Below are 26,797 nucleotides of genomic sequence, written 5' to 3'. Positions count from 1 at the left end.
GATGTAGTTTTCCGTGAGGGATCTCCAAACGCTGAGGGAGGAAAATCCAAGAAAATGACTAAATTGTTAACAGCAACAGGCTCATCAGAAATATGAACCACACACACACTCCTATTCAGACAAACCAGGAAAATGCTTTCCTTGACGGGACGAACAAACAAGAGCTGCATTTATGTCCAGTAATTAAAACTCAGCATAGACTCTTTAAAATGGAGGGACTGAATACGAATGATGCTGTCCACTGGCAGCTTAATTGCAGGTCTCCTGTGGAGATTTGAATCATTAGGAATGCTTTAAGGCAACCGGCTCCCTGCTTGGACTGCATCATGTGTGGCCGGCTTCGCACCATTTCACCTTTCCACCATTTACTGCAGAATAATCTCCTGTTTGTCCTGGAAAAATATCTGAACAACATTCCTAACGTTTGGAAAATCACTTTTGCTATGATGTGCATTCAGGAGAACAACCACCAGAACAGAGACCACAGGAAACTCCTCCTTTACCCAACAGAATATCATTTACAGTGTATTATTCTGCTTCTGTCTCACAGAGAGACATATGCTAATGTGTCCAGCAGCACTTCCATTTGGTACCGGTGCTGAAGGTGATCTATCTGTGGGTATGGTGGGACCTTCACCGGCCACAGCATGACTAACACCTCCATATAAAACCTGATGGAGGACAGGAACACCAGCAGAAGCTTTGAGATCACCAGCTTCCTCTGAAGTTGCTCAAAACAACCTCCCAGCCTGCTGCAACTTCCTATGCAGCCTGCAAACATCCTGTTAAGTGTTTTCATAGGTGGTTTGTGTTTGACACCAGCAGAACAGCAGAGCCGTTATCCAATCCCCGAGCAGCTTTAAAGTGATGAAACATCAGCAACTACAAACTTCTCCTTAAATTGAATAAATGCTGTGATTCAGCCAATGAGGACAACACTGAATATGGATGGAGAATGGCTCAAACCTACAGCCAGACTGAAATATAATAAATAAAAGTGACTCAGCAATGAGGGTATGGCCTGCATGGACCCATGGTGCTGAGGACAGCAGGCATTTGGATCAGGATGATGTAAATTTTATTTTAGGGTTATAAACTCTGTTCCGCTTCACCATCATCTCATCACCACCATCAGTTATTTGAACCTTTTGTTAGAAAGAAGAAAAAAAAGCTTTACTCTTCAAATATAGATTTATTCCATTAGCCTTCATACAAACATGTTTTTGTTCAATTTCCCTAAAAATAAACCCATCAAAGGAGCATGGCTGGTCCACAGGTAAAGCTGTGAGATGATAGAAAAGCAACAGCTAGGAATCCAGATTATTACTGAAGCTACATGATCTCCACTGGGATTAGTCTCCAGGGGTTTATTTGGGGGGGGGGGGGGGGGGGCACTTTCAACACCTTCCTGGTATATATGTCAATGGTAAAAACACAAGGAACTCGTTGGAGAAAATGTAGGAGACGCCGATGCGCTGCGCGCCCTCGCCGTCCGGGTCGAAGCCGTTCGGCTCCGACGTGGGCACCTCTGCGTAATTGACGTGGAATATATGTCAATGGTAAAAACACAAGGAACTCGTTTAATTTTTGATTCTTCTCCACCCTAACAGCTCTGATGCAGGATTGTTGGGCTGAGGAGGAGGAGAACTTCCATGAAGGTTTTAGTCTGAACCCTGAAGACTTTTTCCTGATGCTCTTATTGACCTTTTAAAGGTCCGGCGCGCGCGCTCGTGTGTGTTGGCACATCCTCTGACTCCCAAAGACCCTCCTGGTGGTAAAAAATCCTCCACCGTCTCATCCGTGATCCTGTCGGACTTTACGTGGCGTTTAAATGGTTGGCCAGCTCTCGCATCACAGCCTCCTTCCCGATCTGGTCGTTCCTCCTCTTCTCCATCACCACGTCCTCCAGACTCTGGAACTCCAGCACGTGGCTCTTCTTCTCGGAGAAGAGGAGTTTTAACCGGTACGGCTGCTTCCCGATCCGGATCTCTCCTCCGATTTTAAACTCCCGCCTGCCGAAGCGGCACCAGGCGGCAAAGCACTCGGAGTTCCTCCAGCACAGCTCCCGGTCCACCGCGCCGACGTGGTCCAGGGCGTTACGCACGGTCACCTCCGGCGGCAGCGCCCGGTACCGGTACAGCTCGTTCACTATCCTGCCCCTTTGCCCTGGCTCACGTCGGTAGAAAGTTGTTCTTGATCTCAGCTCGGTGCAGATGAACCACCTGGAAGTCCCCCACGTAGACGGCCCATGTCGGGTACTGTCCGGTGGCGACAAACTCCAGCAGGTCTCCCGGTCTGCACTTGGCCATGAGACCCTCCGGGCTCTGCGTCTGCGCCGCGGCTCTGGCGCTCCGCTCGTAGACGCACTCGTCCCGGTAGTAGACGACGCACTCCAGCTCGTCCTGCAGGTCAAAGGGCTTCTCCTCGTGTGGGCGGGCTGGCTGCTGGAGGAGAACTGATCCAGAGTCTCGTCCTGATCGTCGTCATCGTCGTTGGAGAAAATGTAGGAGACGCCGATGCGCTGCGCGCCCTCGCCGTCCGGGTCGAAGCCGTTCGGCTCCGACGTGGGGCACCTCTGCGTAATTGACGTGTGTAAGTTTGTCCACTTGGTTTCCCATCGGGAATGGAAGCGGGGTTCAAGTCAACACAACCAGGGTCCACCTGTTCACCTGGAGAGCTGATCCCTAAGTCCACGGAAACAATAATCCATGTCCGGTTTTCCAGCTGACTGGGACAACCTGACGGGAACACACAGCTGTCAGCACGGTCAGATCTAACGCTCCAAGCCCAACAGGTGTGACCTGACTCACCTGTTGGCTCACATTTTCAGCTTCACTCTCCGAGACAAGAGCAGCTTCCTGTTTAACCCCTACCCAGCCCTCCCGCTGCTGTTTTAACGGCTTTTATCAAATCTGTCAGAAACTCACCAGAATAAGGGAAACGCTCACTTGACCTCCCGCTCCAGCAGGTTCCCCTTCGTCATCAAAGCAGCTCCTTCCAGTCTAAACACGCTTTGTTGTGTGCAGCTCTCGGGTTGTTGCAGCGAAAGTCGCTCAGGATGCCGCTGCTGGGAGGCGTTCTCTTAAAGAGACCACGTCTCTTTTTCTGACACCAGCAAGTAGGCGTGTCACCTCAGATCGCTGCTTTTTATCACGAGTGTCTGACTTTAAACCTGTTAAATAAGCTGGATGTGCTTCTGGTTTAATGATTAAATGTGCAGGAACACATTCTCTCCACCTGCCAAAAACTAATTTGCAACAGAAATAACCGATCTTCACGTGGACGGCTATTTTTCCTGAAACATCTTGATTCATTTACAAACGCCCATAAGCGTCATTTTAACCGGGGACGCCGGGGACATGTCCCCGGCAAAATTTGTGATTGGCAACTGTCCCCCCCCCCCCCCCCCCCCCCACCACCACTTTCAAAAAAGCCTGCTGATGAGGATTTTTGTTTTACCAGCTCAGATCTTATACCAGGGGTCGGCAACCTATTCCCATCAAAGAGCCATTATTACCCGTTTCCCACGGTAATTTTGGACGGACCTTAATAAGCAGTGACTTAAGTGAAGCAGGCAGGTCGTGCTAGAAATTTTCGTTTAAAAAGACGTCATAAATGTGTTCCCCGTCCTTTTTATTTATAAAATATGAAGTAAAAACTCACAATTTAATGTTCATTCATTTGTCATTAATATGTAGTCTACAACCGTGCATTAAGTGGACCATCTTCAAGTAAACGCAAAGCATCCAGTCCACCTCTCCAAATGCTAAAATGTGCATCAGCCGCTAGTTAGGCGCGCGCGCACCATCAGCTGATCAGCCCAGACAAGAGCAGAGCAAATAGAGAAAGAATAGATGATCATTCTGTCTGGATGTGGATGGAGATTAGATTTTACAGCAGCCTGATCATCATTTAAATACGTAAACCATCACCTGGCTTCTAGTCCATGCTATCAGCATTATTTTAATTGGTGTGTGTGTGTGTGTGTGTGCGTGCGTGTGTGTGTGTTTTCCGCTTCAAACACTGGTCTAACCAACCAGACCAGCGTGTCCAGTAACATATTGATGTTACAATTCAACCGTTTCACTTCATGTAGGCTAGGAACGTTTCACCTGCCGTGGCCCGACCGCTTCTGCTCCACATAAACTTTGTGCGTGATCAAATGTCTCTACGCATCATGCGTCTCCATATTAGAGACGGGAACAAGCGCTGTTCAGCCAAAGTTTCATAATTTCATAAAAAGAACATTTTTCCAAGTGACACATCCCTCAGAGAGGCCGGGTTTCCAGACTGTTTCAGTGGGAGGAAATCGTATCGCATGCGCGTGGTTCTGCACTGCGCTGGAACCCCAGATCTTCAGCTCACTGTCCACCGGGGGCGCTCCGAGCCGCGCTGAACACAGTGTCCAGTATAAAGCTCTGATGTTCTGATGGGAATATTTTACCTCCGCGATGTGCGTTAACGATTAAAATGTCAGCTCATCCATGCGCATCAGTGTGCGTAGGGGTAATTCTCTCAAACCAAACAACATCCTTGAGTTCATCTGTCAAAATAAACAGTCAAATGGAAATATCTGTAACCTGCCGATTAACTGTTTTGCCTTCCTGTGAAGATTGTTGCAAAGAGAAACAATTAAACTTGATTAACCCCAGAGCCACCCAGAGAACCAGAGCGCATGCGGGAAGGTTCCTCCCACTGAAGCGAGTGTTTTCCAAACCCTGTCTCTCAGAGAGACTTGTCACTTAGAAAATGTTCCCTGATTATGAAACTTTGGCTGAATAGTGCTTGTTCCTGGCTCTAATGTGGCGACACATCCAGGAGCCGTCTGAGGAGAATCCCAGAATCTCACATCCTCTTCAGCTCATAAAGTGCCTATATGATTACGCACAAGTGTGACCGGTCAACCACCACAGACCGGGTTGGACCTGTTCAGGTTTACGCAGATAATCTTTACATTTAGAATTGGCATACAGGTGTAAAACTAATGCAGTAAAATATAAAACTTTTTATTTAAATATCCATTCATTATTTTATAAGCACAGAGAGCCGCATCAGATGGATGGAAGAGCCGCATGCGGCTCCAGAGCCGCGGATTGCCGACCCCTGTGCTAGCCTACTTTATTGTCCCCAGCAATTTTTAAACCCCACTCAAGTGTATGGTTATTGTCCCCAGCAATTCTGAAAACAAACTGACGCCCTTGCAAACGCCTACATTAATAGATCAGAGATCACAAAAATCTGAAACGGTACCGGCCTTCAAAACCAGAATCGGTGCATTTCTGGTTGAAACCGGTCACATCTAAAGCAGTAATTAAAAAAGGCCGTGCAGGCAGATTAAAAGTGCATAAATGTTCAGAGACTGGACTCTGCAGGAGTAGCTCAGAGAAACGCTAGAGGTCAAAGTATTTCTGGATGTGATCGCCTGCTGAGGACAACAGCAGCTCAGAGCTCTGCTTACTTCAGCAAGACTGAGTGATGCAATAGGCTGGTGAAATGTTTTTTCTTTTGAAATATTTAAAACAACAAAATGAGCTGTGGTTTGTGTCGCCTTCAATCAAACAGGAATTCCTGGATTTTCAAAGTGAGGTTTTATTTGTTGAACATCTTGATTACTTCCTGTAACGTTTCTTCAGAGATGGTGAGAGGTCTTTCCTCCGACTTTGCCGCTCTAAAAAGCATGCGGTTTTGGTTTTCTTGTCACGACTTTGTGAACTTTGCTACACCAGAAGAAACTGAATGGGACTGGAATTCTGAGAAGATGGTCTGATTTGGTCCCACTCCCCCCTAGCTCCTGCCCTGCCAGGACTCCTGTGCCAAGAGGCGAGTTTGTTCACTTCCTGGCAGCCAAAGCCAAATCCTCCTCCTCCTCCTCCTCCTCGGAAACACACGTTCACTGCCTCCTAGGCAACCATCACAGCTTGGAGCGTTGGAAGAGATGAACATGAATTTCTGCACAAACATAACCGGAAGTGGATTTGATCACAGCATCCCTGTTCGGTTCGCTCCCGCCTTCGCATCCTTCTAAACAGGAAAGACTTCTCAGTTATTAAACCACCTGGAACATTACACACATACAGATTTAACGGGCATCTAGAAGGAGCACGAATCTAACTTTGAACTTTTACTTCCAGATAATTTCATCATCTATTCAGAGATTATTGAGAAACTGCTGATCTGAGGTGTTAAAGGATTAGTTTCATGTAAACGCAGCTTTGTTTGTTTCTCTGGAACAATCAGCCTTTCACTGTGAACCAGGAGTTAACCATGCAAGAACATTCCCCACAAAGGTTAAAGAACGGTCCTTTACGGTTTAATCATTTACGGTTTGGATCCAAGGTTTAAGGAGTCTTAAAGGGTCTTCATAAAAAGCACCATGATGTGTCTGTGTCGCTCATTAATAATAAATTACTAAGTTATGATACTAAATCCTTTGACACTGATACAGTAAAAATGCTGCCCTCTTGTGGTTCACCTAGGTCACTTCACCACTAACATAAAAACAATCTAGTTTATTTAGCAAAATCTTTATAAACAAAACAAACAGAACATGAAAAACAAGCGAGTATTTACTCAGATGGGTACAAAACTGTATAAAGACAGATAATAAGACTAACTGCTGCAGGATGAGCACATGACTTCATAACAGTCAGAAATATGAAGGTGATCCGTGAGACTTGATTCCAACAGACATGCTAACAAAAACTAAAAAGCCTAAGTTTTGTTGCTTTGTCTCCTGTAGCTCTGGATCCTTCTCCACAGTAGCTGATCCTGAATGAGGTCGGACGGTCTCACATCTGTGTTGGCACAGCCCACGACAGGACAGCTGCAGGACAGAGGGACAACGTGGTCATCAAACTTCGTAACAAACGCTTCAGGTTCAGAAAAGCCCAAGTTCAGAGCTGTTCTCTACCGTACTACAGTTTAAAGAAACATCTGTGTTGCTCGAGGAGCAGCTCAGTGCTGGTCCTGCACAACTCTGAAAACCTGACCCAACTTTCTGATCCTTCTTACCGGCATTTCTTTTTCTGGCTGTTTCTCGTTTTGATCAGGCCCAGGATGGCATTCTTGTCATAGTGGTGGTTACACTTCTTATTCTTGACAGGGTTCTCCATTTCTACCTTAAATACAGATTAATGCAGTACGTGTTTACGGTCACGCCAGTTTGTGGGACAGAAAACTGTAGTTAGCTGTTAGGTTAGGTGGTGAGGGAGGGCTCCTCCATCACTGTAAATACCTGAGTGAGTGGGCAGGTGAAGTTCACTTGGCTCTGTGTGACGGCGATGTCCTCATCAAGCTCTTCCACGTTCTCTGCCGACTCCTGGTTGGCTGAAAACACAACAAAGATACAGATGTTGCTCCCAGATGTGGACTGCCACTGACTGGTTGGAATAAAAACATAAATTATCCAACACCAAGTATCATGAAAAACATTCTGATTCGTGTTTCGTCCATTTGGCAGAGAACAGATTTGTTTACAAACTGAAACATCTTTAAACTTACTGTTTCAGTGACAAGACAGATGTTTTCCACAGTAACAAAATGATTAAAGTACAGTTAACTTTACACTGTACTTTCATTTTGGGCATTGCTTTATTCCTAATGTGTTTTCCCAAACAGAATCTCATTAACACCCGTTTACCACCTCTGAAGGTTCCAGGTATTAACCCAGTGATGTCCTTCCACTGGACTCACCTTGACTCACTGAGCTCTCAATGCTCTCCTTGAAGGCGATCACCTTTGGGTGCTTGTGCAGGTCTGCATCAGAGAGTTGAGCTATCCTCTCTGAGAACTGCTGTTTCACTTTGGCAGACAGGTCGAACATGGCATCTGGCTGCTGAGCACCAGCCTGCAGAGAAACACACATTGATGGATGTTTCATCATGCAGGACCTTCCCTCAATAATAACCTCACATCCTCGTTCAGCTTCTCCCTTCAGGTGTCTCTACAGCCAATCGTCTCCATTTAGCCATGTCTTCTGCATCCTCTGCCCTCACACCAACTAACTTTCATGTCCTCATAAATTTCCTCGTTGGTCTACCTTTCAGCCTGGTGGCTCCAACCTCAGCATCCTTCTACCTAGGTCATCATTGTTTCTCCTCTGGACATGTCCAAACCATCTAACATGAGCTGTCCTTCTGGCGAGGGATGTCTTCATTATACCTGAGGAACAGGTGTTCCACACAGCACCTACCTCTGTAACTTGCTGCACAATGTCAACAAAGTTGTTGATCTCTCTGTCCAGCCTGGCACACTCCAGCATCATGGCCTCCAGCTCTTTGATGGCACGATTCATCTCTTCATCTTTGACAAAAACACATAAGTGCCATGACAACTCTGATGGTGAAGTTAGTGACACGTTTTCGGTGTGTGCCTTTATACAGGTGGTTAAACTCAAGTATGTAGCTTCTAAGCTAACTATGTTCAGGTTTGAGCATCGTGTGGACACCTACCCCGAGTTTCCACCAGGTCCATAGCAACATCCGTCACGATGTCCATTCCTGTCCCGAGTTCCGCCTGACATGACTTCAGGCTCGACAAGGTTCCATGAACCGCGCTCACAGACATTATGCAGCAGTTTCGTTTATTAGCTAACTCACGCGACGTACCCGCGGACGTGAACCGCTACATTCCTACTTCCGCCCGGACCAGCAGTTACCTGACACCTTATCGCTAATGTTGGGTAGCTAAGATTCAATTTTTTTTTTTTCAGAAAGACTCAACTACTTCAGCAAGCAGATAACGCGAAGAGGAAAACAACGTATGCTTAAAAAGCTGCAGCAAAGGCGGTAAAGTTTTAACTTCCGGGCAAGGATTTTCAGAATAAAGGTCTTGATAAATATGAACAGTAGGTTAAATAATTTTATTTTTATTGATAAATTGGCACAGATCATTTGTACATAAAAGACAATCCATAGACAATCAATTATAGGTGCAAAATTTGTTAACAGACTAAACAATGAAATGTGAGCTGATATGTTAACACCAGGCCTTTATTATTGTACTTGTATTCCTAGGATGCTGCTGTAAAAAGGTCCATAGGGTCAGCATCTGAGATGTGACTGTATGAAAAGTACTGGTACAAATAATAACAATAAAAACATTTTCCTCACTGGATTACTTGAACAAACAAAGAGTTTGTTAATGTTATTAGTAACACATGTGTGCTTTTGTCACTTATACAAGGCCAGGTGTCTGCATGGCAGCAAAAGCAGAGACACATCATCCACATCTTCACAGTATTGTTCTGAACTCATCAAATATTAAGCTGGGCACGTGAGCTTCAACCACCTTCAGATCACAGAAGAAAAAAAAACATGTTAATATCTCACAAACACTAAAATGACTGAAATCTATCATCACACAAGCTAAGCACATTAGCTACAACAAATTAGCAAATGGTCAATATACCTTATCTGCTAGTGTGTTTTATCATCACATCCATTTTTCAGGAATACTAGAGGAATAAATGTTGCCTTGGCTTACCTTACGTGAGAGTTTTGTGTACTTTACATAATCTTCAAGAAACATCAGCGCTCCCACCACATCAGAAGGCATGTCAGGAATTTTCTGACTGTGTTGGAAATGATCAAAAATTCATGAAGATGTTGCGTAAAACTGCATCCAACATCCACAAAAAGTTGTTTCTGCAGAGAGGGCCGCTTTGTTGTGTTACCTTGTGCACTGCTCCATGATAGAGCGGATGAACTGACCAATGAGAGCCAGGAACTGTTGCGTATATCTGGAGTGGAACTGCTTGAGCAGGGTGAGCATGCCGAGCACAAGTGGAAGCCAGTCCACTGGGTCTGTGGCTTTCCTGCAGGTCATTCCTAAAAACAAATAAAGACGACCTTAGCAGGAAATCTGGTGGAGAATGAACTACTGCTTAAAATGTTGATGATTAAAAATATAGATACGAACCTTGGTTTTTGCTGTACTGAAGTTTAGGCAACTGAGCAATAACAAACAAGAAGTTGATGATGGGGAAGTATGGGAGACGCTTTGTTGTGATGTAGATCTGAGTGAGGCATCAACAGAGCAACCTTTTAATAGTCAATTAACCCTAAAAACCTCACAGGTTAAGTAACACATGTGGTTTACTCACCTTGTTGAGGGGGTTGTGGATGCCAGCAGCCTCCAGGTAGGCAGTGATCTCATACAGCAGAGTGTTGTCCTCTTTGGGGTATGGAAATGTCGGGTCCTGGTAGTGAGCTTCAATGTCTGCTAGGAGAGACCTGACAGAACAAGAAGGGGGACTTAATGTAGCTGGAGACCAAATGAGATAATGCCAAGAGTTGACCTAATATAACTCAATAAGTAATAATCTGACAGCACATGGTTAGGATTAAAAACAAATTCCTTACTAACAACCCAATATTATCTTGTATCGAAAAGATTAAAATAGAAACATCAACAGACTTGTTGAGGTTTTCCAGGGCAGCACCCAGATGTTTGGAGTCAAACTTGCAGGAGAAGTTTAACTCGTTGGCAATCTGCTGTCTGAGAATCTGCATCTGACCAACCTGCAACAAACAGACACTTCACTGAATCTTCATGGTTTTGTGTCTTCAGGTTAAAAAAACAAGGAAACTGGCAACAGCTGGGTGTGGACTAATACCTTCATGATGGATTCCAGATAAGAACCCCAGATCTTCTGAGACTTGGCAACAGCACTTGTGTACACTTTAGTGGAATTAGCTACAGCGACATAACAAAATGGCATCACATTCTGCATACGTTATAAGTAAACGTTGTCGGGTTGTAGACAGATGTTGTACCTACCCACAATACCTTGGACCGGGTTAACAGCAGCCACCATTGCTTTAAAGACGTCCACAGCAGCTTTGTCTCTCAGGATGGTCTTCTGAAGCATCGTCAGGAAGTTCTGGTGACACAAGCAAAATATAATTCATAAACAATAAGGGTGCTGATATAATCCAAATCCATAACAAGGTCTCGGGAAATTATTCTATCCCAAACTGGAATGTTTTCAGCACTAATTACCTGAAGCTCCTTGACGATCATGAAGCAGAGGAGTCGGTCCAGTCCGTTCAGACCGAAGGTCCCTAAAGTGTTCTGGATCTCAGAGAACACCCTGTTATTGGTCACCTCCTGGTGGCTCTTCAAGTCGTACCAGGTGTTCATCTGGTCCATGTAGCATGTCACCCTGTAGAGGAAACCAGTCCATCAGCCTAGGTTTGATGATGCTAACATCTGTGATCCACCTTCTGATCCTGTGTCAGTTATTCTGTCAGCAGGATTCCCGTTACGTACTTTGGATCCGTGATTCTTAAGATTTCTCTGCAGAGACGACCGATGAAGGTGGCAGACTCATCCACGGAGGCAAACTTTGGAATGGGTATGTGAGTGGACTGGTGCACACTCTGCCAGTCCTGGATCTGGAAAGAAACAAAACAAGTCTCATTACAGACCAGTAACCCCAGCACCAGGGTGCTTCCTGTGGACAACACGAGTAATCGGCTGTGATGGAGAATCTGGAGCAGACCTTTGTCCTGAGGAAACTGTTGCACTCCTGCTCCACGTTGTAGTTGATGATGCGAGACACTTCCTCCTGCCAGATTTTGAGGCCATAAATGCTGACGTAGTCCTGGATGTACTCAAACGACCTGTAGAAGCCATCCATGGTTGCTGCCATCTCCTTCAACTTGGGCATGAGTTCACTGGGCTGAGAAAATATTCATGTTTATTTCTTTTCCACCTTTATTTTTGGTTCTCTGAGACCAAAAGGACACAAAGACCATCTCATAGCTATTTCATGCACAACAGGAAGGCAGAGAAAGATATTTTCATCCATCACTGCAATCAGATTTTAAGTGCACCAAATGATAAAGCCCAGATGGAAAATGCTGTGAAATGTATAAACACACTGGTGTCAGTGGAAAATGGATCGGGTGTCTCACCTTAGCCTTGGGGTTGAAGATTAGGCCTTTGTGTAAAGCATAAGCCACTCTCTTTACTAGCTCCTTCCTGATGCCATCCTCCAGAAGCTGCTTAGGATCCACCTTGAAACAAATCCCAGCACGGTCATGAAGCCCAAGGCAGTGTGCAGAACGAGTAAAAACAGGAATACATCCATAATACAACTGGGGGAATTTACTTTAATGATCCCAACTAGAGTTGTCTTCATCATCAAGATGCCCTCAGTGAAAATGGAGATGTCATGAGTGAGCTTTGCCACCTAGGATCAGAAGGAGAGGAGGGATGTTCATGTGCACCAAGGCAGATGAGATCTCTTCAGCGTGAGCTAAAGCAGGCTCATGCTCAGCAGCAATTAGAACGATGAGCAGACATCCGAGCTAAACGACACCCTCAAGCATTTACGGTCGTTTATTTTTGCAAGGTTACATTTTGAAATTAGCAACGACCAGATTTCATTTCAAACCTTTTCCTAAACTTTCCTTTCAAGATGAAAAATGTGACCTCGGAGGTTCCGATTCCAATTAAAGCTCTTCCAGTGAGCCTGCTGGTACAATCTGCTTCCACACAAAGCCTTTCAGGCTAATTTGTGTCTGACATCAAATGCTGTGGGTGAGATTGAAAAACGGTGAGAAATGCCAGCCAGCCTGATTGCCTCAGACTCCCATCCAGCGTATGAGTCAACATGAAGCATCTCTTCAGCCTCTTATCGATGTTTTTTTTTTGATACCGGATCATAAGACCTTTTTAAATCTCTCTGTTAACACGTTAATACGGAGAGAGCAGAAACAAGTGTTTACTTCATAGCGAGCCCCCAGCTGGGAGTAGTCCTTTAACTTGTCCTTATCCAGCCGCGTGGGAACCTCCATGATGTCGTGGATCTGAAGTTTGATGATTTTAGCCAGAGAGGTGAACATGCTCTCTGGGATTATCTGAAGCACCTACAAGCAAGAAAAATAAAGATCCCTAAGAACCAACAATATTCCAAAAGGGTTTTTAAAGGCAGAATAATCATCATTAGTAATTAAAAGCACAGAAAGTTTCTGTGCATCTGCTTTTTGGATAAATCCGTCAACCAGACGCTTCCAGAAACATTCATCCGCATTAAAGCTGCACTACGGATGCTGAATAATAAAATACAACACGCAGAGCTCATTTGTTAAAGAAATGGATTCTCTTCATACAAAAAGCAAAAAGCTTTTCCAGACAACAGCTAACAATCCCACAGCACCTTTCTGACATAGGCCACCAGCTCTCCAGAGTAGAACTGCGAGACACTCAGCAGGTCTGCGCTGTTGGCCTGGTTGATGCGCAGCAACGGGAGATCCAAGGCAGACGCCAGCTGCTCGCACAAACACACCCACAAAACAGTCATCAACAACTTCCACAGATGTGGACACACGTAACGTCTGCTGCTGGAGACGTGAAACAAAATGGTCGTCACCTTCAGAAAAGTAGCTCTCAGCTTGGTGACCATGGGCGGGCTGACTCTGATGCTCTCCTGCATGATAGAGGTAAAGCTGCAGAACAACACAAGAAGAAGACTAAAGTTACTAACACAAGTATTCTCCGTTACCTGAACACAAGCATTGGGAATATTTCCTTTAGCCATTCTTCCGAACCTGTCAATAATCTGCCAAGCGTAGGACAGATCTCCAACTATCTGCATGGTGATCAAGACCTCCTCCTTGATGTTGATGGTGCGGATCATCTGGTGCAGGAACTTTCTGGTATCGGCCAAAAACTGACATACCTGCAGGTTCGACTCCAGCTGGTGAAACTCCTGCACCTGAAGACAAACGAGAACAAAAATGTCTCTTTTCAAAGTTCTTCATAAGGGTTTGCTAGTTCACTCCTTCATACCAACCAGGTTGGTTGGACAGATTTTGTCCTGTTAAAACTATATTTTTCATTTACTCAGGTCATGTTTGTCTGATTTGTAAATGTGTTCCTGATCCGAAACATTTAAATAACAATCAAAAAAAAAAAAAAAAGCACTTTTTACAGCACTGAAGGCAAAAGCCCCTGGCCATTATTTGTGTTTATGCTGGTATGTTTCAAATAACCCTTATGAAGAAAAATTGGAATCGGTGTTCCCTCGCTCGGACGCGGGTCACCGGGGTCCCCCTCTTGAGCCAGGCCTGGAGGTGGGGCACGTTGGCGAGCACCTGGTGGCCGGGCTTTCACCGATGGAGCCCGGTTTTGGACACTTTTGAGGGGGGGAGCACTCCTTCCAGTGACTCCCTTGTTCTGCTGGGGGACTTTAACGCTCATGTGGGAAATGACAGTGAGGCCTGGAGAGGTGTGGTTGGGAGGAACGCCCCCCCATAATGAACACCATGTTCAGACATAAAGGTGTCCATATGTGCTCTTGGCACCAGGATACCTTAGGCCGCAGCTGGATGATCGACTTTGTTGTCATTTCATCTGACCTGCGGCCGCATGTCTTGGACACTCGGGTGAAAAGAGGGGCGGAGCTGTCAACTGACCACTACCTGGTGGTGAGTTGGCTCAGATGGTGGGGGAGGATGCCGGTCAGACCAGGCAGGCCCACACGTATCGCGAGGGTCTGCTGGGAACGTCTGGCAGTCTCCTGTCAGAAGGAGCTTCAATTCCCATCTCCGACAGAACTTCCAAAATGTTCTGGGGGAGGCGGGGGACATTGAGTCAGAGTGGGCCTTGTTCCGTGCCTCCATTGTTGAGGCGGCCGACCGGAGCTGTGGCCGCAGGATCGTCGGTGCCTGTCGTGGTGGCAACCCCCAAACCTGCTGGTGGACACCGGCGGTTAGGGATGCTGTCAAGCTGAAGAAAGAGTCCTATCAGGTCTTTTTGGTCTGTCGGAAGGCAGAGGCAGCTGACGGGTACCGGCAGTCCAAGCGGAATGTGGTATGGGTGGTCACTGAGGCAAAACCCCAGGCGTGGGTGGAGTTCGGTGAGACCATGGAGCAAGGGAAAGCAGCGCACTACCAAAATGGTTTATAGTGGTGACTGTGCTGCTGACCTCTACTCGGGGACATTGTGGATGGGTGGACGAAATACTTCGAAGACCTCCTCAATCCCACCAGCACTTCTTCCAGTGAGGAGGCAAAGTCTGGGGACTTTGGGCTGGACTCTCCGATCTCTGGGGCTGAGGTCAATGAGGTTGTCAAAAAGCTCCTCAGTGGCAAGGCTACGGGGATGTATGAGATTTGCCCGGAGTTCCTTAAAGCCTGATTCATGCTTCTCCGTCTGCGTTAGTGCGGAGACACGCAACGCCATTATCCTTCCTTGCGGGCCTGCTGGAGAGCTCCGCAAGGACGGACGGAGTCGAGCTCTCTTTTCTAAACATCCGTCCATCGAGACAGAGAACGCAAGCTTGTGATTGGTCAGGATGCCGCTGTCGTCTACACCACTGCCATTGCGCCCTCAAAAACATAAAGAGTGCCGAGGATAACTAGCGGCAGACACGGAGCAGCTTGAAGAATACCTCACGAAAAAAACTCTAAAAACATGAACGTTTAATTCCCCCGTGACTGGAGGAGTGAAAAGAGGCGCAGCAAGCGTTTTATTTGTGGACGGAAATGACAGGAAACGTGGGTTAAGAGGTGGCGAGCGCATGAAGAGGTGGAGGAGAATGAGAGACAAATTTGTCTGTTAAAAAGTCTCTTATATACAAAAAAAACACAATACAAACACACCATCTTGGACCGATACATGACAGGATACCACAGAACAGCGCTACACCCTCTGTTGGCCAGGTGGGGAATTGCTTTGCAACACTCCCCAGGAGACGGAGAAGTATGAGGGCAAAACATCTCCGTCCGTGCGTGTCTCTCCCTGTTGGAGCTGACGGAGAAGCATGAATCAGGCTTAAGGCTCTGGATGTTGTGGGGCTGTGTTGGCTGACGCGGCTCTGCAATATCAAAATCAAATCAAATCACTTTTATTGTCACGTCACATGTGCAGGTACACTGGTACAGTACATGCGAGTGAAATTCTTGTGTGCGAGCTTCACAGCAACAGAGTTGTAAAAATACAGTAATGTAAAAACATGTAAAATATAAAAATGGCTAATCTAAATATACAAATGAATAAAGTAAACAATAAGATAAGAGATATAAAATGTACAGAGGCTGTTATGTGCAAAACTGTGGCATTAATGTACAGTATGGAGTGTGTAATGTTGGAGTTTCAGTAGTGAGGGTGAGGTGTCTGCGAAGTGTTCAGCAGTCTGTTGGCCTGATGGAAAAAGCTGTCTCTCAGTCTGCTGGTTCTGGACCGGATGCTGCAGAACCTCCTTTCTGATGGAAGTAGTCTGAACAGTTTATGGCTGGGGTGACTTGAGTCCTTGATGATCCTCCCCGTTTTCCTCAGGCACCGCTTCTTATAGATGTCCTGGAGGGAGGGAAGTTCACCTCCAATAATCCTTTCAGCACACCGCACTACTCTCTGGAGAGCTTTGCGGTTGTAAGCGGTGCTGTTGCCATACCAGGTGGAGATGCATCCAGTGAGGATGCTCTCAATGGCACAGCGACAGAAGGTCCTGAGGATGCGGTGGCTCATGCCAAATCTTTTCAGTCTCCTGAGAAAGAAGAGGTGCTGCTGTGCCTTCTTCACTGTATTTTCCGTGTGCACTGACCACGTAAGATCCTCTGCCAGATGAACTCCAAGGAAACGGAAGCTGCTCACCCTCTCCACAGCGTCGCCGTTGATGGTGATGGGGGTGTGTATTCCTCTGCACCTCCGGAAGTCCACTATCATCTCCTTTGTCTTTGTGACGTTGAGGGTGAGACGGTTGTCCTGACACCAGTGGGTCAGGGCGCTGATCTCCTCCCTGTAGGCCGTCTCATTGTTGTTGGTGATGAGACCCACCACTGTGGTGTCGTCCGCATACTTCACAATGATGTTGGAGTTTCAATATCGTGTGGACATCGGGGGCAGTTCCTCTGGCCTGGCAGACCGGGTGGTGGTTCCTTTACTTAAAAAGAGGGACCGCAGGATGTGTTCCTACTACAGGGGGATCACATTCCTGAGCCTTCCTGGTAAGGTCTATTCAGGGGTTCTGGAGAGGAGGGTCTGTTGGATTGTCAAACCTCAGATTCAGGAGGAGCAATGTGGTTTTCGTCCTGGCCGTGGAACACTGGACCAGCTCTATACCCCTTAGGGGGATCCTGGAGGGTGCGTGGGAGTTCGCCCAACCAGTCTACATGTGTTTTGTGGATTTGGAGAAGGTGTTTGACCGCGTCCCTCGGAGGACCCTGTGGGGGGTAGTTTGGGGTACCAGGCCCTCCGATACGGGCTGTTAGGTCCCTGTATGACCGGTGTCAGAACTAGGTCCGCATTGCCGGCAGTAAGTCGGGCTCGTTCCCAGTGAGAGTTGGACTCCTCCAAGGCTGCCCTTTGTCACTGATTCTGTTCATATGGACAGGATTTCTAGGATTTCTAGGAGCAGCCAAGGTGTGGAGGGCACCCGTTTTGGTGGCCTGAGGATCAGGTCTCTGCTTTTTGCAGATGATGTGGTCCTGCTGGCTTCATCAGAACGTGATCTTCAGCTTTCACTGCAGCGATTTGCAGCCGAATGTGAAAAAGCTGGGATTAAAATCAGCCCCTCTAAATCCAAAACCATGGTCTTGAGTCAGAAAAGGGTAGAATGCCTTCTCCAGGTCAGGGATGAGGTCCTGTCCAAAGGGGAAGAGTCTAAGTATTTTCTGGGCACGTCCAACCGGGAGGAGGCCTAAAGGGAGACCCAGGACACATGGAAGGGACTTTGTCTCTCGCCCGGCGAGGGAACGCATTGGGAATCCCCCGGAGGAGCTGGCCCAAGTGGCTGAGGAGAGGGAAGTCTGGGCCTCTCGGCTTAGGCTGCTGCCCCCGCGACCCGACTCCGGATAAGCAGAAGAGAATGGACAGATTGTATTTTTCTATAAGTACAGCAGGAAGCATAGTTCCTATCACCTAATCCCTCAGCATAATGTGAAGTAAAGATTTTATTTCCAATTAATCTAATGCAAATCTGTGAAGCAGCTGGGAAATATCATCCTGGTCCTCACCTCAATGAGCGCCTGTATCAGCTGTGCCGTCTTCCTCCCAGCGGCTGTGGAGTCCTCATAGTTCAAAGACTCGATCTGCTTTGAGATTTCCCGGAACCACGCCTGTAAGTTTTCTGTCAAAGGTGACACAGACCCATAAACCACAAAATTAAAAGGTGTATATTACATATTTGTTACTAAACAAAGATCTGCTTTCTGTTTTGTGAGTCAACTTTCTTTATTTCACACAGAAGAGAGGAGCTCACCGTTTTTCTCCACCCGAGTAAGAGGTTTGACGCCGGAGAAGACTTCAGCCAGCTCGGTCATCCTCTCAGATCCTTCTTTCTTGTAGCTCTCCCACTTGAGCTGCTTCTCTGACAGCATCTGCTTGAACATCTGGCAGCGGGACAGCACAGGTGCTTAGCTGATGGAGAATTACTCAGACGAGACACATAATTAGAAGATTTTGTGCCATCTCCTTATGATAAACTGACGACCCAGATGCTATCTCACTGTGGGCTAATGAGCAACAGATACATCTAACAAGGAATAAAGTCTGACGAATCACTTCGGAAATGACGAAAGAATACATTTTTCTGCATTCTCTTCTTATTTTTCCCCGATTTACAGGAAGGATCTCACCTCTTTGAGCATGAACTCAAACTGAGCTGTGTCCAGCAGCAGCTGGAACAGGATCTTTGGTTTGTACTTGGAGTCGCTGAGCACTTGATCCCTGACCTGACGCAGGCGCTTGTTGTTTAAGTCGTAGGCTAAAAGATGAGACAAGCAAGAGCATATGAACTATTTCTTACAGCCTTTTGGTTTCCACATATTCAGAAGACACCCCGAAACACGAGCCCTTTTTAAATGCTCATACCTGACTCTGCAGAGTGCAGCATCAGCCAGCGGATGGCCACGTTGCAGTCCCTGAGACAGTTGAGTAGTTTGGGAATGTGGTCCAGGATGATCTCCTCCCTGAGGAAACCTTCCTTCAGCCGCTGCTGCACCTGAGACCTCTGGCTCTCCAAACTGGCAGCGTAGCGAGTGGCCTGCACACAGGAATGCTGGTGAAAACCCTGCATGACTAAAAATTATTCATGACTTCATTCCCAGCGGTGGTGAAAACTGCCAATGGCTACAGGTCAGCTGGTTTCTTGTCTCTGGCACTCGGCAGCTTCCCGCCGCCACCATCAATTCTTCCACTCATACATCTCCAACACTTGGATAATGAGCTGATCAAGTTTAAAACAGACCTTCTAAAGATTTACAGCCTTAATTTTACATTTGGTACCGTCCCAACTAACAGATTGTCTCTGCACACATTAGCCTTGCTACACCTTAGCATCAACACACACACAGAGGACTCGGGGACATTGAAACTAAAGCTTTTTTCATACCTGCTCTTTTATATTAGCAGAGTCCAGGGTATAGTTAAGAGCTGTTTTAGCGGCTTTGTATGGCTCCCAGGCCTCCACCAAGTTGACAGTGATGCCCATGTAGATACTGATAACCTGAAGGCAGACAACACAGAAACTTCTTCCACCACACTGAGACTTAATATCCTCTAGTGTTTTAAAAGAGAATATACACCATTACCCAGTTATCAGGGAAGTACTTGTCTACGATCTCCCTCATCTTGGCCTGTTGGGTATGCAGGATGGAGGGGCTGAAGAACAGACACACATAGAGCATTGCTGCCTGGTTAGCTAGCGCCGTGCTTCGATGCTCAGGTAGAGGGTAGGCAGACACCTGAGGAACAAGTGGACGCTTGACGTAATCTGCAGCAAAGTCATTATAATGAACTACAAGCTTAGGACAAAGGTTTGCTTGACAGTGCATCTCACCTGGTTGTAGATGTCGTCGGAGCGCAGCCTCCCGATGACCATGCTGATGAAAGTGGCGCTTATGGGAACCCTCTGGAAGTAGCTGTCTGGGTAGCTGGCTGGTCGTTTGGCTCCAGGCTGGCTGGAGAAACCGGTGCTGCGCAGGAGTTTACAAATGTCATCCAGGTTGGAGTCAACTGATGAGCGGGCAGCACTGAAAATAATCAAACACCAAATGACACAAGAACCAGACAGTGAAACTGGTTTAGTAAACAACAATAATAAATAATTGTTTTATGATTCTGCAGCAGCAGAGCTTTGGGTCAGAGGGCACCCCCTATAGGTGGCTAAGTGTATTGCACCTAAAGCCCATTTCTCCATTTTCGTGCCAAAAACCATAGATATGTATATAAACACTAAATGGCGAAAGCGGGAGTCGAGGGTGTAGCTAAAAGGCGGCCATCTTACCTCAGACAGAAGACCCCTCCGCTCTCAGTGGTAGCAGCTGGAAGGTGAGTGATCAGCTTCAACCAAAACACTCTTAACTCAATGAAATATTAATAGATTTATAAGCGGTTTACCTTGTTACAAACCTTAGAACACATGGGCTTGAGACGACATACTTGCTCATGTTGAAATTAACGCTTTTGTGTTTGAAAGTGACTTAATTGTGAACCATGAGCCCCGCCTAGGCTATCTGCATGTTATTCAGGTTGAGACCACAATCTATATTTTATGTGGTTCTACAAAACCAATAACGACTTTACGACAGCCCAACTGTTGTGTAAATGGCTGTGTTTGTGGATGTTTATGTATTTATTAGCTGTCTAACTTGGCTTAGAGATGACGAGGCTACGGTGGGTGCACTGCTTAGCAAAACAAAGTAGACCGTTTACCTCAGTGGGAGTCGCTCGTTTAATTTTAAATTTATTAATGCTAAATTGCCCGTGATTTTTAAGCTCCTTGGTTTAGTACACAAAACTTATACTGGGATATACTAAAACAGGACATTTCTGGATTTATGTTTGCAGAAATACAGCTTTATTAATTGTGAAGCTCGAGGGTCAACATGCCTGACTTTCGTGCAGCCTACGGATGCTCGAATCGCCGCTGTGACAAATCGAGACAACATGGGATCACCTTTCATTTGTAACTGTTGCAAAGAAAACCCATACTTGTATATTATTCTGTCTGTTAATTGTTTTTATGTCAATAAAATAATTAGAAACCGCTGTTCCATTGCTGTTGCTGCTACCTTCTACACACTGTTATCTGGTATTATGAATGTTGAAAATCTCCTTCACAAGATCAATCCATTATCCATCTATCATACTAACCTAATCTATCTTTTGGTTATTTCCTAACTTTTTCAGAAAGCATTTACAAAGAGTTTATAATTAATAAATGAAAGTCAATAAATAACAAAAGTTAAGAAATAGTGAAAATACAAAATAATTTGCTGGGTTAAATTTTATTGCTGGCGGGCCGGTTCTGGCTGACAGATGTGATTTGGGTGTCGGTTGTCTTATTTGTTGGGGAGCACATTTTGTATCTGTGTTCTGTTAATGTGGGCTTTACCTCAATAGAACCTTGAAATCTCAACACTACACAAATCTTATTTCACAAACCAGAGAGAGAGAGAGAGAGGGGGGGGGGGGGGGGGATCTATATAATATAATAATAGGCCGCCACGTTCCTACGTCGCATCCCATTGGCGAACAGCGGGGACGAGGCATCTAGTGTTTATATACATATCTATGCCCAAAACAACGCCTCCTGTTCTTGAACGTGCCCCCTTAAATAACTGTATTTCTGCATGTTTTCTGCTTCAGTGCTGTGATTGTGTGTTTGCTTGTGCACATGGTGTAAACCTAAACCCAGACGTGAGTCAGGTGAGTAACTGAGCCTCTGCTAAAAGCAAAATCCCACTCTCACAGTCGACTGAGAGAGTGCAAATCACTCAGAGAGCTTTGAGACGGGGCGAGTGAGTCATGCTCTCACCTGTATCTGTAATAGGAAACAAGCATCCGCTCTCTGACCTCTCCTTCGATCTTCTGGTCAATGACCAACAACATGACTCCATACAGATAGAGAGCCTCACACTGGGTGGAAGAAAAACTTTAGCCAACTTAGTTTTGACATTTAAGAATACAAATCACATTATTAACTGGAAAATCAGGGCTGAAGTCTTTACATCAAATCATCAGAGAGATATGGAGGACAGCTGAAGTTACATTTCATAAATAATTCAATAAAGCCACGGTTCAGGTACTTACTAGTAGCTGTTTCCCATCTTCATTCAGAAGAACAGTTTCTAAGGTCTGTTGAATATAAACTCCATCATTTAGGTCATCTAAATATCTGGAGACAAAATAACATAACCACACGTGTTAGTGTGGCTGTGTTTGGTGGTGCAAAGGAAAAAGAAGTTCTGGTGGGCACCAAAAAAGTTTTAAGCTCACTTATGGGATATGAATTTGCCCAGATTGTTATAATTTACCTTCTCTTTCCTAAATGTTTGGATGATTATGCTCCTTAACTCATCTGCAGTCATTCTCCACACTAAACTGAATCAAGCCTGTTTAGCTGGTCTCACACAAGTGCAGCAGAAACCAGAGACTCGTGTGAAAGATGAGGGGAGCGGGCTCAAGCTGAAAGGAGGCAGAGCCCGTTATCTCACCTGTTCAGATCAACTATGTACTTGTGAACGCTCTCAAAGGCCAGATAGAACCGAGACAGAATCTCAGTGTTGTTTTCTCTGAACTCTTCATCCAGGTCCTGAAGCTCTGCTTTGGCTTCCAGCTTCCCCTCGTAATACTCCGCACCCTGAAGAAGAAGCAACTTAATTTACCATCACAGAAAGTTGACATTAGTCTGAGGCTAAATGACACAGTTCAGGCCGTCCACATGTTTAAACCTTAAAGTAGCTGAAGTCACAGATGATGTCTCCATATTTCTGCTGGTCATTTTTGTCCTTCAGCCTAAAAACTGGAGGGATGAAGTCAGAGAGACGCAGAAGCTCTGCTATGATGGCATTCCCTCTGGAAACTATCCTGAGGATGGCCTGGCCACACAGGTTATTGTCTGCCAGGAAGTCCACCATGGTGGCCAGAGAGGGAAGAGCGGGATATAAAGATACCCTGAAATTCAAGATATTCCTAGAGACAGAAGAAAATGTTTAACTTGGAGCCAACAGCAGCATGACATTTGACTTCTAATAAACCCCTTGTTCATGGGGTTGGGTTCCCATTAGAGCAAGGCTGTTGTTTATGGAATTAAAACAGAATAAATAAGAATTTGCACCTCTCCATTTCTGACTTTCAGCTTTTCAGATGCTACAGAACAAGTATGCACCGTTTTAATCTAACTGAAATCTTTCTAGATTACTGATGAATTCTGATTTCATGCTAGTGCTGGAGGGGCCAGTGGACCTCTTTAGGGAAGCTCAAGCCAAGGTAAGAGTGGATGATCTCACCATCGCCCAGGCTTCCCCAAACTGACTTTACTTTTACTTTTCACGCTCAGATGATCAGACAACAACTGGTTGATGCAGCAAGACAGTTAGAGAACACCAACAGTACTGAAATAGTTCTTGAGGGTCCCAAGAGAAACTCCTCAACCACCAGAATCTTTTGGGTTCTACTAGATGTTCCTCAACCATCGCCCAAGTGCATAGGGGGGGCCACAGGCACCCTTCAGCCTCTTTCAGAGGGTCATCAGAGATCGCCTGTTCCTGAACCAGGCCTCTGTTCCTCCTTACTCTGCTACAGGGTCATGAATACTTCACCATGACTGGTTTCTACCTCCACCTTTGCTTTCCAAGCCTGTTTCTGAGGTTCACGTGACACACACCTCAACCACCCAATAGTCCCACATGATGCCTCTCACCTGCTGCAACAACACATCATCAGTAGGGCTACTGTCTCACCACGGTCTAAACCCAACTCTCCTTCCCTATAGCGGGTGAAAAATTGAATGCTTGGTGAACTCTGCTCCACAATGATGTGAAGAGCTGACATCAAGGGTAAAAAAACAACTCCAACATTTTTTTATGTATTACTTTGTTCTGTTCAAGACATTTGTCTAAAAATTAAATAAATGTGTCTTTTTCTGAGAAAAAAACGCTCAATTGTATTTCTGATTTTTTAATCAATACTTGGAGAAGTGAATGCAATAAAAACTGATATATGTGTTAATCTGTACTCATTAAAGAATAAACTGTGTAGATTAAAAGCAGCGTGTAAGACAGAAAGGCCACACTTATGAGCAGCATTAAATATCAGCATGGATAATAATTTTTGGCCTTTTCAAAATTCTTTTTTCTTTCTACAACCTAACAAATTAATAAAATCCAGTTTCAACTTTGTGGAGGTGTTGTCTTTGTTGTTTATAGTGTAACAAGTTTTTCTAACATCAAACCAGGTAAACATTTTCTAAAGGTTTACAAATGAGTTGTAAAACAAGACACATGGTTCTTTAATGTGTCGTTTGCTGTGATTGACCAGCTGTAATTCTCACACATGATGTTAATAAACCTGCTTCTAGCATCAGCACTTTCCCAAATCACACACATTTTAGTTATTAAACATAAGAAACAACTAAATGCGCTGTTAGTATAATAAAACATGTGTTTAGATTCCAATATGGTTGTGTCGTTATGATTTATATGTGCTACTATAAACCCACAAGCTAATGTTAGCAACTAGCCTACAAGCTTTCTGCATGAACAGTGATGCTGCACACGACACGCAAGTAGCGTGCGCAAACGTGATGGCTTACTAGCTTTATTTTCATTTAGATGTCTGAATTATAGTAATAACTTCGATTTTAAGAATGTTTTAAATAACTCTTACCTCTTTACCTCTTTAGAGCTCCTCCTCTTTTCCTGTTTACTTACTTCCTCATGAGAGAAGCCTCATGACCGTCCACATGACTCTGCTGCTCTTCTGGGTACGTTTGTTTTGATATCATTCAAGTAGCCGGACGTGGGCGGAGACGACGGAGAAAAACGCATAATCTACCACTAATAATATTATGAAATCCATATCATTCTTTTTTGTTTTCTTTGTGAATCACATCACAAGCATATACTTTATAAATCAGTTTTAACAACAAAGAGTAAAGTCTAACTTTTGGTCCACAAATCATCCCATGTGAAAAATAATCATGAGTATGTCTCCAGGGGGCGCCAGAGATCCACCAAATCCTGGTTTATCTGTCTCGTGGAGGCTTCCATCCAACACTCTGAGCTGCTGTGGGAGTAGATACCTGGCTCCACAGGGGAGCAGTGATTTACATGAATCATGCCTGAACAGAAACTAAACTAACCTACCATCTCAGACATAAAACCACAGGGTGGAGAAAGGAAAAATCATCTGTCCTTCACAAGATAAATAGGCTGCCCACCTAAAACACAGTGTGAATGTTGTTGTCAAGGCTTCCAAAGTGAACCTTCAAGTCTCAGCAAACAGCTGATTATTCATTATGGAGAAACCTGGTTTGGGGCTGAGATGTAATTACCCTTGCACGCAAGCATTTAGTCAGTCCCACACTAGGTCCCGATTGGCTGCATGATGTGGTCAGCACGGATGAGTGAGTGAGCTGCCATCAACTCCTGATTGACCTGGAGTTTTATAGCCAATAAGTCCAGCATGGTGGCAGGCAGCCAGGGCCTTCCATTAGGCAGAGGTCAACGACAGTCATGTGTTTAGAGCTGGTTGTTTGACCTGTTCACTATTTATGTGACAGCCAAAGTGTGATAACGGAATATTACACGCTGCAATATGCAATATTATAATTGTATGGATAAAATGTGTGCAATCTTAGCTAAAATACACATTGGTGGTTACCATACCGTACCTGTTAATTTCTACAGCACATTTAAACTACAGCATGGGAGCTGCCCAAAGTGCTGCAGAGGCAGGATCAATTAAAACAGAATAAAGGCAAAAACAATGAGGATATAAAAAATACTGAACAGTTATAACAGACAAAACCAATAAGAACAATAGGAAACACATTAAAACAATAAAATGAGTCGCTGCCCAATAGCCAAGTTGTAAAAGTGGGTCTTTCAACGAGATTTAAAAAATGCCAAAGAGGGAGCCTGACGAACTGTAATGGGAGGTGAGTTCCACAGGTTGGGGGCAGCGTTGACAAATGCTCATTCACCCCTAGATTTGTAGCACATCTGAGGAGTGCATTGAGATCAACTGACCTCAGTGTGCACGTAGGCACATAAGGGATGAGCATGTCGGACAGATAAGGAGGTGCCAGGTCATGAAGAGCTGTAAAAACAAAAGTCAATAACTTCAACTATACACGGAAGGGACATGGTGCCAATGGAGAAGTTCCAGGACAGGGGTGATGTGGCTACCTCAGTTCGTGTTAATCAGGAACCTAACAGCAGCATTCTGGATGACCTGCTGCTGATTCAGGGCAGAAGCAGGACTACCTACAAGGAGTGCTTTTGCAAAGTCCAGGCGAGAGGTATTAAAAATATGGATGACTGATTTCAGGAGCCTCCGCTTCAGGACTGGTCGCAGCATAACTGATAAAAACAAGATCTCACCACAGAGTATAAATGATATTTCTAAAGTGTCGAAGATCCTAAAGTTTGTAATTTTTGCAGATGATACCAATATACTTTGTTCAAGTGGGGAATTTCAACAGGTTGTGGAGGTGATCACACAGGAGTTAAAGATATTGAAGACATGGTTTGATAGAAACAAATAGTCCTTAAATTTAAATAAAATAAAATTTATGTTATTCGGAAACCATAAGAAAGATATTAACATTGAAATTTGTGTTGATAATGTATATCTAGAAAGGGTTAATACCATAAAATTTCTTGGTGTGATCATTGATCATAAGGCCTGTTGGAAATCACACATCACTCATGTGAGGGGAAAGTTAGCACGGGGCATTGCTGTCTTGGGGAAAGTAAAACATTTTCTGGATAGGAAAACATTATATATGTTATATTGTGCTTTACTATTACCATACATGAGTTATTGTGTAGAAGTTTGGGGA

At 45.1% G+C, this 26,797-nt stretch overlaps 2 protein-coding genes and 1 pseudogene across 3 annotated transcripts; all 3 read right to left on the bottom strand.

Annotated features, from left to right (window-relative positions):
* Positions 1 to 1,172: 1,172 nt before the first annotated feature.
* LOC139070110 (protein LRATD2-like) lies at positions 1,173 to 2,715 on the bottom strand (annotated as a pseudogene).
* Positions 2,716 to 6,494: 3,779 nt separating this feature from the next.
* On the bottom strand, positions 6,495 to 8,700 carry LOC107378778 (NSE2 (MMS21) homolog, SMC5-SMC6 complex SUMO ligase). The gene is made up of 6 exons (XM_015949174.3): positions 8,451 to 8,700; positions 8,192 to 8,301; positions 7,693 to 7,846; positions 7,235 to 7,326; positions 7,012 to 7,118; positions 6,495 to 6,823 (listed from the first exon to the last, which is right to left on the bottom strand). The coding sequence occupies exons 1-6, from the start codon at positions 8,563 to 8,565 to the stop codon at positions 6,712 to 6,714; spliced, it is 690 nt and encodes a 229-aa protein (XP_015804660.3). The 5' UTR covers positions 8,566 to 8,700; the 3' UTR covers positions 6,495 to 6,711.
* A 141-nt stretch (positions 8,701 to 8,841) lies between these two features.
* Positions 8,842 to 24,731, bottom strand: washc5 (WASH complex subunit 5). Of its 2 annotated transcripts, XM_015949171.3 has the most exons (29): positions 24,619 to 24,731; positions 22,683 to 22,923; positions 22,446 to 22,591; positions 22,042 to 22,126; positions 21,767 to 21,867; positions 19,787 to 19,979; positions 19,539 to 19,691; positions 19,340 to 19,453; positions 18,820 to 18,991; positions 18,585 to 18,712; positions 18,209 to 18,338; positions 17,964 to 18,076; positions 13,557 to 13,723; positions 13,379 to 13,454; positions 13,166 to 13,276; positions 12,735 to 12,875; positions 12,116 to 12,196; positions 11,919 to 12,020; positions 11,504 to 11,683; positions 11,272 to 11,396; positions 11,002 to 11,164; positions 10,780 to 10,882; positions 10,616 to 10,695; positions 10,417 to 10,520; positions 10,103 to 10,232; positions 9,919 to 10,015; positions 9,674 to 9,827; positions 9,484 to 9,571; positions 8,842 to 9,288 (listed from the first exon to the last, which is right to left on the bottom strand). In XM_015949171.3, the coding sequence occupies exons 2-29, from the start codon at positions 22,866 to 22,868 to the stop codon at positions 9,232 to 9,234; spliced, it is 3,480 nt and encodes a 1,159-aa protein (XP_015804657.3). In that variant the 5' UTR covers positions 22,869 to 22,923; positions 24,619 to 24,731; the 3' UTR covers positions 8,842 to 9,231. The 2 variants fall into 2 exon arrangements, 1 of the variants encoding a protein (XP_015804657.3); XR_008563181.2 differs by lacking the exons at positions 8,842 to 9,288; positions 9,484 to 9,571; positions 9,674 to 9,827 and having other exon boundaries at positions 9,980 to 10,015; positions 10,417 to 10,536.
* Between the last annotated feature and the right edge of the window lie 2,066 nt (positions 24,732 to 26,797).

This window comes from Nothobranchius furzeri, chromosome 5, assembly GCF_043380555.1.
Source record: "Nothobranchius furzeri strain GRZ-AD chromosome 5, NfurGRZ-RIMD1, whole genome shotgun sequence".
In the NCBI taxonomy this organism is placed as follows: domain Eukaryota; kingdom Metazoa; phylum Chordata; class Actinopteri; order Cyprinodontiformes; family Nothobranchiidae; genus Nothobranchius; species Nothobranchius furzeri.
The sequence above is the reverse complement of the archived record's forward strand: the minus strand, read 5'-3'. Positions and strand labels throughout refer to the sequence as shown.